General features: G+C 35.7%; 1 protein-coding gene across 1 annotated transcript; it reads right to left on the minus strand.

Annotated features, from left to right (window-relative positions):
* Positions 1-7,252: 7,252 nt before the first annotated feature.
* LOC124630716 lies at positions 7,253-8,333 on the minus strand. The gene is made up of 2 exons (XM_047164694.1): positions 8,095-8,333; positions 7,253-7,839 (listed from the first exon to the last, which is right to left on the minus strand). Exons 1-2 carry the CDS (start codon positions 8,331-8,333, stop codon positions 7,323-7,325), a joined length of 756 nt encoding a protein of 251 aa, XP_047020650.1. The 3' UTR covers positions 7,253-7,322.
* Between the last annotated feature and the right edge of the window lie 8,081 nt (positions 8,334-16,414).

Genomic DNA, 16,414 nt, shown 5'->3' on the forward strand with positions numbered 1-16,414 from the left:
TATTATAAGTGCTTTGAATATATATTTTTCATGTGTTTATGTATAGGTATTTACACTTTTTATTGATTACGAATGATTTACAGTTCAAACAGTGAAGATGAAGACAATTCACTTAAGAACAAAGTTAAGGAATAGAAAACTAAAGGTTTGCCGGTGAAGAAGACTAAAAGAGATGGGCAGGATGAGCCTAAAGATACAAATAAAAATAACTGCATATAATGCTTTGAAAACTATGAATAAACAAAGTCTAAATCCGACTGGATTCAATGTGTAATGTGTCAGTGCTCGTTACATGAAACCTCTATACTTTTCAGAAATTTTTGCTCGAGATGTAGAAAACTTAAAGCACTGTCCGGTTAAATATTATGATGCTAAGTATATTGTGTTATTTTAGTTTTTAAGAAAGAATGATTTTTATGATTTTGCATGTTGAAACTAAATAATTAATATTTTATAATAAGTGTTTCAAATATAAAATACATTATTTTTGTTGAAAAAATACTTTTAGAATATTATTGTGTTAATTTTAATTAATCTGATAATGAATATAAAAAGATTTTAAAAACTGTAAAATACTTTTCATTTCAAATAAATTAAAGTCAAAAAATATATAAATATTATTAATTTAATATACTTAAACAGTATGAAGGGCATCTATCCCGCACCGTAGGCATCTATCCTCGCTAGTATTTTCAAGGTGGGGCAACTATCCATAGGGGTAGGCATCTATCCCCAAAAATTGAGGTCTAAAAAAAGCTAAAATCTGCAAAACGTGTAGTATATAGGTCCAAAAAGACAAATCACAAATAAACATAAAGGATTAAACTAGTTACATTCATAGGTGTTATTAATGTAGAACCAATATTTATTAAATTATAAGCATATTTCAAAAAGTGGGGCATCTATCCCGCCTTTACCCTACCGAAAACCGATTCGCTTCGGTTACCGTGGCGTGAAAGCAGAGTTATTTTTGCATGTATAATATTACAAAGGGTTTTAGTAGGCATCGGTAACCACAAATCCTGTTTTAAGTAATACAAAAATATTCACAAAAATCTGTCCTAATATGTAAAAAAACAGACAGATACTAAAATTAAACAGCATATCTTTAAAACTAAACTTTGTAACACCGTACAAAGCGATTCTTCTTGGCACTCAGCAAGCTCAGAAGTGACATTCTCCCTTTGTCTTGGGACCAGCTGTCCTAACAATGAGATTAAATTAAACGTATAAAAACAAAGGAATGTCGTAAAAAGATGTGTTGCTGCAAAAAGCGAGACAAAAGCGCTTTACGCTGCTTAACAATGAACTCCTGAATCTTGATTGCGATGGCTTGTTTGAGTGGCTTCAAGCGCTTAATTTTAGGTTTAGGTAAATTAATTGAAAAATCCTTTTTGAAGAAATTATATTTTTAATCTTGCTTGGAGTATTATAATTTTATGATCCCACACATACAGGGCAAAGGTAGGACTAGCGTCAATTACCAGGCTTTATCAAGGTAGATTGGCGATTTCAGACTTTATTGTCCGGGTCTCCTCAAGATTTTGTCCTTCACCTTTAATCAGTCATTGATGTCCAAGATACATGTACTTGGAAAGTACAAACAACTTAGATACGATTACATTGGTGGTTAATCTATAATATAAAAATGAATCGCAAAATGTGTTGGTAAGCGCATAACTCAACAACGCCTGGACCAATTTGGCTAATTCTTTTTTTGTTGTGTTTGTTATTGTCAGGAGAATGTTCTTATGAAAAAAAAATAGGGTAAAGTAGAGAAGTCAGTTGACGGGAGCGAAGCCGCGGGCAAAAGCTAGTTTGGAATAAAACCCGCACACTCTTAAGGCTGATGATTGATGCTTTGACCACTCGGCCACCACGACTTTATAAATAATTTCGTACAAATCTTATAAGACAGAATCTTAGCCAGTTATACAGTTATGCCATCCAATCCCAACATTGCCAGTACAATATAAGTTCTCAAGAAACTCCTCACTCGCGATATGAAACTCATTATATTCATATCGCGAACTTTGAGTCTAACTGTAATGTATAGTTACAGAAGTAGCCTGTGGCTTTGTTGTTAGACTGAGCGATATATGAAAACCGTGTTGTATGTATTTCTTGAAGCCTTGCAGGATGAAATCTTTTCTATTGTTAACTTATGACCGTTACGACCTTTTTAGGTCGTAGGTATATTGGTTAAGAATTGTTATATTCTATAAATTCTTGTTGGCCACATACTCAGGGGAGCCATATATAAAAACGTGATTTTACTTTTACATTATAGGTATGAAAACTGCTATCGTTACTTTTAGTGGCTGTTCAATCTCATTTCGTCCAATTATTATCAAATATCTCCTAATAACCTAGCTAGCTGGTCATACCCACCAATACGCTACCCGCTACGCCTGTCACTCAAATCTCAACCTAAAACTAAAGACGTGAGAGCTGAAAGATTAATTACCGGGTAGCAGACGCTCCTTTGAGATATAAAGACTGCTTTATAAGACGTTTCCGAGGGCTTCAGGTTTCTACTGAGAAACTTAAATTCATTGTGTGGTACATTGTACCATGAATTGTACAGTCTCGGGTGAATTGGGTTAGGAAGAGTAGCTGTTTGCTGCCGGTATATGCAATCATACCTATGTGATGATGTTTCAACTGCTAGCAAGGCGTAAGATGGCAGCTGCTCCTACCGTACACTAATATTAATCTCGAAGTGTAATCAGAATGGTCAGTTAAATTACGATCTAGAAGTCAAGGTAAATGAAATAAATATACATCGTCTTTCACTCAATCAGACCGTAGTATCTTTGCCTGTCCCCTTCCTTTAAATATAGCTACGATCATACCCAGTATCTCCCTTGCTCTACATTTACACATCTTTCTTACTCCACACTGCCTTCAATATTCAATATTCTAAAAACCTCTAGCTTTCAATAATCCAAAAAAAACTTTTACCTATAAAAAACTGCAGCTACCATTTTTGCAGCACTAACAAACACTAAATCCGCACTAAACCGCATTTCACCCGTGTAACCGGGGCGATCCAGTTCGCGCCACCCCGATCCGGCTCGAACCAGTTCAAACCAGCTGTAACACAATAAAGGGCAATTGCGCGCGCGATTCGTGTCACGTCGGCCCAGCCAGTCCAGACTTTGAATAGAAATTAGGCCATTGCGACACTGAAATTCAGGAAATAGAGGTTTCTAGTTGAAATGGTTTTTGTCTCGCCCCGTTTGCTTTTAAGATTGTAATCTACTTGATAATAAGATAATGGAAGTCGTTGAAGCAATTTAGGGATATTGCAGTTAGATGTTCGGTTCGTTTCTTTGTTCTTTTGCAATCATTGGCTGTTGAAATTTCGACCCAAATATCCTCATTTTGAAATAATTCTTCTTACCTTTGTTGATTCAATTAATCTTATCTTAAGCCTAATCAGCTTTACATCTCCGAAATATTAATTAGTGCTGATTCTCATAAGCCCAAAAATCTTGACAGACTATTCCAATTTATTTGACCAACGTCGTATCGTATACGATATATATAGAAAAACTTCTATATACACCGTATAAGGAATACATAAATGATAAATAATTGTATCCTATTCGAAAGCGTTTACTCAACAAACTAACAAACGAAACACTCAAACCGACAACTACTTACACGACATAATATTTAACTTTATTCCCGCACAAAATAAATCGACAAACTTTTATTTATCTCCTCACTGAGAGATTCTTCAGCGATCTTTCTAGAAGCGACTTCAAAACTCTGGAAACACGGCAACGTAAACGTCAGGAAATCGGAGAGTTATATAAAAGTGTTCAAGTATAGGAAGGGAAAATTTAAAATAGGTCGGCTACAGTTGCAGTCCCCTGCGGCGCAAGCTCTACGTGGAACGTCAAATATTTTTGGAAAGGTGAATTTTGCTTCAAAATGGCGAGATGTAAAATTGGCAAGGTGTCAAGAACACTCGTCTCGGCTTTGACTTCCTTTAGTTCATTGGTTCACTATTTCGTGAAATGTTGAAGCAAAATAATGGTATCAAAAATAGGTAAGTATGTTTTCTATTCATTACTGATTGTGATCGACAGTTACATTGATAAAGACAAGTTTAAGAGAGTTCTTACAGAACGCAATTAAATTCTACGATTGCCACGATATACCAAAGCAAAGATGGATTAATTCCCTGAAAGAGGACATGAATAAGAAGGGAGTGGATGTTAGTATGATAGTTGACAGAGAGGAATGGAAGCGGCAAACATATTGCGCCGACCTCAAAAAACTTGAGAACATGGACATAAAGAAGATGGTACACAACCATTTCTTGCAATATTTTTGCAGTTTTGGGTGTGGTTACTTCTACCGCATCCACATCTTTCTACTCCGTATATCTCACGTTTCCATTCCGCTTATCTGCCTCAGATATACAAACGCATTTCTTTTGCATTGCTTACTTATTTTTATTCGCTCCGTTCCATTTGTCCGTCGGTTTAATGAAGTCTTTCGTTTAATCGTGTTTGTTTTAGAAGATGTTATTGAGGTGTGCTGTGTTTGAATTGGAGAAAAATATACCCGAGTTTTGTGTTTGACCGTTTTAGTTTGCATTTTGTTTTTTAAGCTTGAAGGTGTATGCTCCTGGTTTTGAAAGCTACACAATCTTCAACAAAATTGTACAGACACAATAAAGGGTTGGTGTTGTTGATATTTTTTTATACGATGAGGCATGTATACAATTTTGAAATAACTGACGGTGTTGGCATATTTTGGTCAGATTTAGTTTATAAACTCAACATTTAATAGACTCCTATCATAATAAACAGAGATTAACAAACACCAAACATAATACATAATTCCTATGGCTAATCAAAATGTTAAACCCATATTCAATTTAGGACACGAAATCTTTACCAGAAATAAATTCCTCTTTATACCAAAATAAACATGTCAACTTCATTTGGTAGCAAGAAACTAGTAGATAAGTAAATCCCGAACGAGAAATCCGAAAAGAACCGGTAGCGAACGGGAATCAAACTGGGGACCTTATTGATCCGACGCTAATGCCTTCTAATCCACTTAGGCAGTCTTCAGTAGTAAGCATGACTGGCAGGGATTATATCTCTGTAATATAACAGTTATAAGTTGTGTAACAGTAACATTTTAAAATAACAAAATGGATGGATCAGGATTATGGCTTTCGAATTTCGAATTAAAAATTCCGTTGTCATTTGTTTTTTGTTGACAGTTCTTGTCAGCTATCTGGGCTTAGTGTCAATGGGGTGGTTAGATATTTGGCAATCGATTTAAGTATGATCAGCTCGAAGAAATACCCTCATTTGACAGCAATCAAATTCTATCTAGGATAATGCCTACAGTGTACCATTGTTTTTGTTACCAAGAACTCATTTGGAGAATATATCTTGTTTGAAGCAGCCTAAGAAGAACTTAAACAGCTGTAGACTGGTTTGACAAATCCATTATACTTATGATCTTTGGTAAACATACTTGTATATAATTTTTCACTAGTACAGATTTTTGATCATTTAGAGTTTTTACCATTACTTTACTTGATTAATTTCACACAACACAAACAAATCAAACCAATACAAAATCAATCAAATACACAACACCAGAATATTCAAATGACGCCAAAAACCATACTAAACTATCGGTAGAAACAGTGAAACCGCACGATTTACATGCCGATTCCGACACACTATGAATTATTGAATGGACGCAATCGCGTATATGACAATGTGAACTGACAGACGGACAGATAATTAGCAAATGGGTTGGGGCTTGCGTTCGTTTAGGAGATATTTTCGAAGTGATAGCGACGGCTGACGGACGGAAAATCTTTGTTGTGGATACCTTTGAGCCTGTTCCGAGCGTCGGTACTGAACCACAGACTATGACTAACCTATGCTCTAACAGGTTTTGAATAGAATTTTTCGTAAAAACGTTTTCGTGCCTTATTTAACAAACAAAAACGCTTGAAGATAATGTAAAACAAATTAATGACGAATCTCCTCTATTGTACTCATAAAAACGTATTCTTAAAAAAGTCAACATCAAATTATTCGCCAAATAATACCAACAGCACAATATGTACACGCTCGACTTATCTCAACCTAGTTCAATAATGTTTTCTGTTGCCAGCTCCAACACAGACTTTTATCACTTCCTCATTCAAAGACTTATCTTCAAAAACTATCTCACCAAAACACAGTTACGCAACCGTCCACGTCCAAATCTCATAACCCTAAACGACCTTTATTTCAGCAACATCATTCCCAACATATATTTTTAAAAGGCCCGAACCCTATTTATTTAGAATCTAATCCCATCCCGTCTGTGGTTATCAATAATTCATAGAGCTATGTGAATTATAGCCGAGACGATCTTTGCGGATTTCCTCTCGCTTTCCAACGAGATCCTTCTTGCCTATTGTGCGAATACTGTTACTTTCACAGACCATTATGAAGACTTCATACTTGCAAATGAATGGCAAGATACTTGAATATGCGCATACGGAGTGCTGCGATTTCTTGTAATGAAAGACGAAGTTAGTTATGAAAGAAATAAATTGTGGGTGTATGAAAAAGAGTCTGGATTTAAAGGAAAGATTTACGGCTGGTATTCTGTTTGCTGCTGATTCTGATGCAAATAAAGACTCCGTTTAGCGAGATTTAGCTAAAATATTTTCTTACAGAAATGATAAACATCTCAAAGGACAATTTTTCAGAAGTCCTAAACGTAGTCACAATTCTGCATAAATTGCCACAGGTCAGTATCTAAATGTTACCTCTAGACAATATAGATTTTATAAAAATGTATCGCATAACAGAGGTCCATAGTCATGACACTATACCCTTCATATCAAAACGACACTTCCTTAACCTGCCGAACATGCTCAAAAGCACTAAGATAAAATTATTTCTCGTCTTAATGGCAAGAGGTACTCGTTCCAAGACCCTCCTCACACCTGATAATAGTTGCTCGCGTCGTAATCCCGGTAGGACCGTGGATAACACCTTTAAGGTCCCCGTAAATATTTAATACGAGGCTTTCTATACATTTATAATAACAAGAAGGCTGAGGAAAACGGACATGTTTGAGTGAATAAGTGATCGTTGTCTGGTGTATTTAGGATTTGGGACCTTTTGAGTATTTTTAGGGCGTGAACAAAAAGTCTTATCAAGTTTTGAAGTCACTGTCTTCTTTAGTTTCAGTAGGATTAGCTATATGTAATAAACGTTTTACCAAAGCGGTACAACTAAATAATTTCATGACCTGAATCCAAATTGCTTTCATTCCTATATTAATCCTAGCAACCTTCTATAGTATGCACCATTGATCTTCATCACCTGTACAACAGGTATTCTTTCTCTCGCTGCTTCCTTGCTTAGTTCTCCAGATTGGGAATCTAAATGATCACCATCTGGTTCAGGCTCTTTTAGTAAATTCAAAGCTTCATCTGAATCCAGCATTATATTATTACCATTTTGATTTTTGGTTGGTTTTATTGGTGGTTCTTCAACTTCTTCACCCTTTTCCTCAAATTCAGCTTGTACCTCTGAGGCCGGCTTTTGCTTTTCTTTTGCTTTTTTTAGCACCCTTTTTACGACTTTTGCATTTTGCTTTGCCTGTATCTGTGCCTGTGCTATTGCTTCAGCCGTAGGCTGTTCTTGAGCCTGTGATAATGCTTGTTCTTGAACTTGTGACAATCCTTGTTCTTGAGCTAGTGGCAATGCCTGGTCTTCGGGCTCAGCTTGCTGTAGTGGCTTTTGTTGGTTCTGTAAGGCGCCCATCGAAACCTCTGCAATTGGAGATCTGGAACACAAATCAAGCCGTGTCAGTTACACTGGGTAACATTCAAAAATGGCTGAGAATTGGTCCCAGGTTAGTCTAGAAAGGACTTCTTATATTATTAAACTACTACCCAAGTAGTTCTCTTGAGATGTGGGTGAAACCACGAGTGGAAGCATAGATCTCAATAATTAGGAGATACTACGAACGTATACATTTTAGGTATAATGAAAACGCACTGTTCCTAAAATATAAATAAAAAACTTAATAGATACGAACCTAGAGATTTGTGAAAGCTTCGAAGACATTGCCGTCTTTTGATTGCCCAGTTCTTTCACAAAATGTTCGGCTGCTTTTATTGCAAAATCTTTAGCTAATATATTTATGTACTCATCTGTCATGACATTGTCAAAACTTTGTTTAATTTGTACCGGTGAGAGTGGGAGAGCTTCATTGGTTTCACGCAACTGTGCTGAGACACAGAAAAACGTAAGAAATATTGGAATGCTTTTCAACATAATTTAATTTCTAATCTTCAGCATCCTTGGCACTTTGATAGCATTTTAAATCTGTGTAATAGGAATTTATATTTTATGGTATCATAAAGGTATGGTTGATTATTTTTTTGATTGATTGATATGGTTATTTCATAGAGTTTATTTTCAATGTTAGAGTTACTTTTTTCATGTATGCACAGTGACGTCTTGTAGTTTTTCACGCTCATTGTGATAATAATAATCAGTCGTCATTTAATTTCAGTGGCCGAGGTATTTTATCTTCTATGATTTAAAAATTTACGTACTCCTTTATGTGCATAAGCATTCTTAGGTACTTTCTTATATACTTCCTTGTTTACTTCTTTATCCGTCCTTATGTACTGGCTTTTACCGGTCAGAACCAGGTGTAGTCGCACTTCAGGTTTAAGCTATAGCACATCTATAATTATTGAATTTATTATGTAGTTCATAATAATCATAAAGAATGATACCATACAAACCAATATATAAATGAGAATACATAGATATTAAATTGTCATCGTTACGGACAATCGATTTGTCCACTTAACATTTTATAAATACGTCCTGTAACATGGCTACTTGAATATGAACACTACAGAGCTAAATTGTCTATTACTTTGTGTCACCAATTTGTGTCAAGGACTGCGTAGCAATGTGTCCTAGTAAGCGTAGCTTGATTGGCCGTACTGGGACACTTATTACGAATATTCACATTAAAATTCATAGAACCTCTGAATTTGAAATTGACATTGTTTGAAAATAATCAAAAGTTAGACCATATAAAGGACTGCGATTGGCCAGAAGCAGATTTCATTATATCATAATGTGATACCGTGGATCATTTTTTGACCATTCCATCTGACACTTGTAGAAAAAAACAATTATTTTAAATAGCCCCATTAGTTAGTAATAATTGTTCCTGCAGTTTTCGAATTACACACACATTATAAAAGCACATTTCAAGCGTCCGTTACAAAGTAGCAGAGCAATACCAACTGATCAATACTTCGACATAATCCATAGCTTTCCTCTTCAATTATTTGCCGCAACCCGGCTGCCTCAGTTAGACCTGAATTATTAATACGTTCTATACCTAACCAAAGGTTTATTAATGCTGTTACTTATTAACCGCATTTCCGTTGTGATTTGAGGTTTTGTCAGGAACTTGTAGAAGGGAAGTTTTGAGAGTAGACTTTGTGGGTGTAGTTTAATGAATATTGTTAGGTGTTCTTACTTTGGTCTCTTAAATATGCGGTTCTTGTCAAATGAAGGCATTTGAGGACGTACGTGGTCGCTATAAAGCTGACGAATTGGTTTGTGTAAACTCAAATACAATTGTACCGATTAGAAAAAATCATCTAGTGCTAGATAATCCGTTTAATGAGGAGCCGTGTAATCTGGGTGGTACGAAGTAACTCTCTGTTTTTTTCTCCTTCCCACTAGGCTATTAGTAAATATTACAAAGAATTGCAACACACTACTAAAACTTAACACAAAGAGTTCCCGCTTCAAATAACTAACTACACACACAGATTATAACAATGTATAGAAAATAACTGTGCAGAATCAACATCGTCTATTTTTATTAGTCGTTAGGTACTTGGGCACGGAAAATCTATTACAAAGTAGAATTTGGCGGCTTGAAATTTTTATGTGCAATGCAGATTGCAGGGGTATTACGTTACTTTAACTTAGTACTACTACTATTTTATTTTATAGTCAAAGCTAGTGAGACTAGCTTCTGCCATTGGTTTTACCCGCGTCCCTTGGGCACTCCTTCGAGCATCTGGCTAAAAAAGCACCGGAAGTCATAAAGCAAAATTCAGAAATGCTAAGTTATCTGGTCCAAACTTTACGAAGAATTTGCACTACAAAGAAATTTTAGAAAATTGTATTCAATAAAACACAGTTTTGTCCAAATACCACCCGAAAGCGGCTATACCAAGCCGGACAATTCTCTAAACAGCGTCCGAGCGAGATTTAATTTAATAATTAATTAGACATGACACGGTCGGCGTGAAGGCGCATACTACGAATTAGTGCCTAGCATGCTGTGACGTTTGTCGTGCAGCTATGAATGGCTCAGATTTTGAATTTGGAGAAAATAGGATTTGAACATCGAATAGGATGTTATTTCTTTTTGTTTTTTTAGGGTTTGTAGCATTGAGGATTTTGAAATAGGGTTTAAAAATGGAATATGGTTTTTATAGGTCAGTTATAGAAAAAAACAGTATTACATGTATAACAACCAGCTAACTATTGACTTGGTTTGGTGATATTTTATAAACATATTTTTTTAGAGTCTGGGTCAAAATATATATGCTTAATGTATCCCTAAGCAACTAATACTCCACAGTTACCTGAGAAACCCGTTATCCCAGTAAAAATGTCAAAAAAGGCCATCGCCGTCAATTTTCTAATTCGGCCGTAAAGAGGCGTCAATAAACTACATAGGTTGTAAATAAGCCATATAAAGGATCTACAAGGACGTGTGGAATTTGATTCGACTATCACAGGAGCTATAAAAAGTTATGCGTTGACCGTAACATGTACCATATAATTCGATAGTGAAGACTAATGTACTGTGCGCATTGAGGCTACGGTACGGCATGGAACTAAGATGGCGATTGACAATGAGGTAAACTGAAACCTTGACACGTCCTCTAAAATCCTCGACCTTAAAATCTGTATGATCATAATCATCATCAGCCGGTTCATTGTCCCAAAGGATACAGGCCTCTTCTCTGCATTCTTCAGCCATTCTAACCACCATTCTTCAGCTTGATTAAGTAAACATGAGCTGAGTAAATGGACGAGCGGTCGATGGAGCAGAAGAGTCTGAATGGAGATCATGTTTAGTTAAAGTAGCGTTAGACGTCCTGCTGCACGGTGGACCTGTGATTTGAAGAAGGTTGCTGGTAGTGGATGTAAGCGACCCAAGACCGGGAAGGTTAGCGCTCACTGGGGGAGACCAACGTGAGGCTAATATGATGATGATGAAGTTAATGGGCCTGTAACAATCAGGCCAGCAGATCTAGATTGCTCACATCTCTGTCACCATTTACCTCACAAGCCATAAGACTACCACAATGACTGAATCCCGCGACACAATGCGCACGGACATAGCACCGTCAATCCGAACGTCGCTCTGCCAATAAAAGTTAATGAGCCGACCGATTGCTGGGAACGACGAGAGTACGAGACATGTGTCCGAACAGCCGCCGACACAGATCGCCACAGATGATAACTTTAACACACGCTATTTTAACACTTAAGTTCCACAGCATAAAGGCGGTAATTGCATGTGAATGTGTGGCAATCGGATTGTATCAACGCTTTTTTCGGCGGTTTAATGAGTGATAATGAAGTGGTTGACAATATTTTTTGTTTGTTTCAATTGAAATCGGTTTATAGTATTATAGTACTTATATGAAAACATGCAGAGTTTATTTTGGACTGTGCAGTTTGATGATTGGATTCACGAAGATTATTTTGCATAACTTCTTAAATTCATTTTCCGTTCATTAAGCTTGAACATCATGATTATCATCTTTGTTACATGGTTTTATTATTTTCATTTTCGAATAAACTGCCAGTCCTGTTAATTTAACATCAGGATGCTCTACGTGGTTTCGGAACAGTTCTGCTAACTTCCCGCACCAGAACACCTGAAACACTACGTCTTGGAACTCGTATAATAACATAGACGTGAGCAGTCAAGCGTGTTTCGTCTCAAACTGACGTGCACCACAGAATTTAATGCAATACGGCATTTTGAATTTGGAATTTAAATAAAAAACACAGAGAATTTAATTTAAAATTGCAATTTGAATTTGGAACTACAAAGATTTAGATGTTTTCAGCGATTAGTGTCAGGTTATATTTATTTTTTATTTTTTTTTAAACGAAATAACGCATAACTTGTATAAGTTAGGCGGGAAAGTGTTTTAAATAACCTTCTGGAACACCGAATACAGAATGCATTTATTTGTATTGTTGCCCACCGCTTGTGCTAAACCCCAAACTCCACTATTCTCCCCAAACTGATTTCCCCTACCCAGTTTCGAGTGGCTACTACAAAACTCTGAAACACTAACACTTAATAGCCGGCTTAAAATGATGTGCAAACCGAGTCCAAACGATTTCTACATCCCACTAACCCCCGCATGCCATGCGTTCTGTCGCGCAATGCCGACGCACGCCTCGTCGCCTCGCTTCCAAATTCAAATGGTTGACGTTCCAAATTGGAATTGTTTTTCATTTTTCGACTGTTAAGCGGCCGTTGTCTGCGGCCAGTGATTTCGAGTTCGAATAGCGCAACGGGATTAAAATTGGTACTTTGGAATTTTTGTGTGTTCGATTTTCAGGTTTAAAGTACAATTAAGGTTCTGTGGGCGTTTGGTATGTTCAATCTGGCAGTTAGAACAAGAATACTATGCGGATTGGCTTTGCAAGCGAGGGATTTGGTAAATCGTTTTACACTTCAATGGTATTGAATTTTGTAAAGGGTGTTACAACCTTGAGTAGCGTCGGATTCCAGTTTAGTGCTTAAAAATACACGACCGTGAAAGACATATTTGAACAGTACCTACCTAAACGTAAACTGTGCGATCAAACCCCTTTAATTACAAATATCATACATTAAAAAAAAAAAACAATTTCAATAAAAATAGAACCATCAACATGTCAAAAAAATAAAACACTTTTCCCTGAATTTCATTACGACCGTAAATAATATTTCTAACAATAAAATTTTCAAATCTAATATAACAGATAGACGTCAAAAAACCTCGGAGCATTCGAATTACAAAATTAAATTCCAAATTTAATTTTACACGCTTTTCATAGAACATTTAACGCATACCGCGAAGGGTGCGTTCAGTACTTACGGAAAGAAATAAAAGAATTAATTTTTATTTTTACGAGCCTCGAGAGGCCGTGCTTCATTTACAGTGTTAACTTAATTCTTTATTATATTTTAAAAAGGTTTTTATTATTTTGCGTGGTACTTTGAAAGAGCTGAAGCATACCTAATGCGGATAACATGCACTGAGCTGTATCTACCTAGAACGTCTAAATCTATTCACATAAGATTTAGTATGGGGACAGAATTAAAAACAACGAGAATACATAAGACACATCTCATTTTTCGCAGGCATCAATATCAGCCTATATTCCTAATCCCTCTTTTAAATATTAAGTAAACAACATAACGCCGTAAACTACAATTCAAAAAAAAAACATTCAAATCCAATCTTTTTCTCTTTTTTCAACTGAAACCCAGGCAAGTTTAACGAGCTTTAGATTAGCGGGCTCAAATTACGCCGACTTAAGTTCAGTTGTTTTAATTTCGCCGCAAAAATACGCCACGCGAAGATTATGTCCGCGGGAGTCAGTCCGGCTTTATAAGTCGGCTTAGTGAGCTAAATGAAAAGTACTAATATTATATGAAATAGAAACAGAGATATGGTATGGTGGAAATACTTTTTCTGACATATCATAAAGTCGTCATGCTAAAAAGCTGAAGTGTCTATTTGTTTCAATGCACTAACTCAGTATCAATAGCCCATATATCAAGGAAGGAAATGGGCTAGTTTTTTACCGGGTGCGTGAAATAGTTTTCACAGGACGCAGGTCATAATTTCGTTTATACACAGACTGTTTGGCTAAACCTCTCCTAACATGTACCAAGTCACCCGGTCTTCAGCTTGAAGCATCTAATTATACCCTTACTAGGTACTTCCTTACATAATATAAAAAGTGTACAATAAGGATACCTAGATACTAATATTTTATTTATATCCACTAAAAAGAAATGGAATTTTAATATACCCACCATTAAAACAATAACCTCAATTTATTTTTCATTTATTTCCTCTCAGACATTGCAGTCTTCCTTTTTACTCGAACAATAATGTCTGGCTGCACTAAGAAAATTAAAATGGCGTCCAAATAATATATTCATGACGTTTTCATCTTTATACAGCAATGATAATGAAGCGACGGACAAAAAATTTCGCAAAAACTAATTGATTCGACGTCATTCGTTTCCCCTACTTGGTGTATGGAATCAGTTATAAGCGGTAGCGATTTGGTAAAATCATACTCTTACTTAAACATACCTAGGTACCTATACATAATATTTTTTTTAATGTTTGCTTTCAATATTGATAAAAAAATAGATTATTACTAAAAATAGAAACATTCATCAACATTTAATTTACATTATATCAGCCATTTACATTTAACAACTTTTTGCGCAAATACCCATTTTGAAAAAAATAACCTATGAGTTGCTCAAGATAAGATACAAAATTAGCAAGTGCTCTTACCTAGGTCCAATCACCAATCAATTGAATGTAATTTCGATTTTCAGTGAGAACTAGAAACTAAATAGAAATATTGGGAAATACAATTTAAAAAAAACATTAACATCCATTCATTTTGCTTACCAATACTCTGCTACTCATTTTGTCATGTCACCATCACTTGGGCCACACGTCACTTCAAGTGCGGAAGAAAAATGCTCCTCTTCGCGTTTAAGACATAAGAAAGCACTCAGTACTCGGTGTTAAGTTATTAATGGATGAATATAAAACTCGATGATCTACTGCCTTTACTTCTTAGAAAACTTCGGACATCAAATACAAAGAAATTATTTCATTTTTTGGCAAGTAACAAAGGCCTGTTACTGCAGAGGCAATGATAGAGAGAAGGCATTAATAAAGCGCTTAATTACATAGTTCTTACTTGAAAAATTGCAAGGTTTAGTTAGTGGCAAGTTTTTATCTTTGAGACTTTACTGTTGGACCGCGTACCAAATCCCATACAACTTGCCCGCTGTCCGTATGTGTCAAAGAAAATTTGTTCGTCGGCCTGGGGACTAATTTTCTTTTTCATAAAATATGAAAACACATACCATAACAGACCATTTTTGCATTTCACCCTAAATGGATGCACTAGCAACAAAAAGTCCCTTAACTCGAGGGTTCCATTATAGGAAATTAAAAATATACCCTTAGAAGAAACTTTTCCTGTAGGCTCCCCTCGTGACGTCACTTCACGTTATCGACGAACAAAAGAAAATCGCGGCCGACGTCACACGTCACTGGCATGCACAACTGAAACTTAGAAATTGTTAGTAAAGGTAATTTGAACCTTATGAAGTGGGGTTAAGGTTTATATTGGCGTTGCTGTGTTGTGGTAGAAGAGGGGTTATCGATTGTATTGGGTTGTAAGATGTCTTTATATGGATAAAATATATGTACAGTAATTTACTTACTGTACTGTGTACTTTTATTTGAGGGATAATTTTCGACAACTTTTTCATTCTAAGAAAAATTATCCAATTCAATACTAGCTTCCCTTAAACTTTGCAGGCAATTTTTATATTATGTTTCACAAATATTTGATCCAGGAGGGAGCAAGTATACCTAAAGATTTCCCAGCTAAGAAAAGCACGAACTCAAAAACTTGAACAGAACAATCCAAGCTTCCAATATGTTAATAGGTTTACGAACATACTACTTAAAATGTTCGGGAGTTTCCTAAGCGTTTCCAAATTATCGGATTTTCTTCCAACTTCGGTCTAAGTAGGAGAACTTTACACTTTAAACTGTCTATAGATAATTTTCTTTACAAAAATCAGAGATAGGTATTTAGGGTAAATTAGAAATATCGGTTAAATGGATTTTGGAAGTATCGAGTTGTGTTTTAGAATGGTTTCCATTATTGCCAAATGCGAAGAGGTTGAAGTGGTTTATTTCTTCTCTTACCTATTTATTTTGTGGTCAAATTGATACTCGAAATTGTAGAAAAGCACCCATTTAAAATTTTCTCAGCATAACTTCTAAAATCTGTGATGAAAGCTCACTAAAATGGCGAATCGTAACAGCCTTTGGAGCTCACAAACCATTCATTCATATTTGTAAGTCACAAAAAAAGACCTGCATCTTCATGCAACATCATCTACTTTTCTGGTAAATAATACAAACATTTCTTATAAGCATCAGCACAGGACTAAAATAAGTACCTAAAGTTTTTCAAGTTTTTCTTCATAAATAAGTTGATTGATTTTTCCG

Source organism: Helicoverpa zea, chromosome 5 (genome assembly GCF_022581195.2).
Source record: "Helicoverpa zea isolate HzStark_Cry1AcR chromosome 5, ilHelZeax1.1, whole genome shotgun sequence".
In the NCBI taxonomy this organism is placed as follows: Eukaryota; Metazoa; Arthropoda; class Insecta; order Lepidoptera; family Noctuidae; genus Helicoverpa; species Helicoverpa zea.

Coding starts and splice junctions, on each gene's coding strand:
- LOC124630716 (XM_047164694.1), bottom strand. CDS start 8,333: ATGTTGAAAAGCATTCCAATATTTCTTACGTTTTTCTGTGTCTCAGCA. Junction 7,840..8,094: donor AAGCTTTCACAAATCTCTAG/GTTCGTATCTAT, acceptor TTTGTGTTCCAG/ATCTCCAATTGCAGAGGTTT.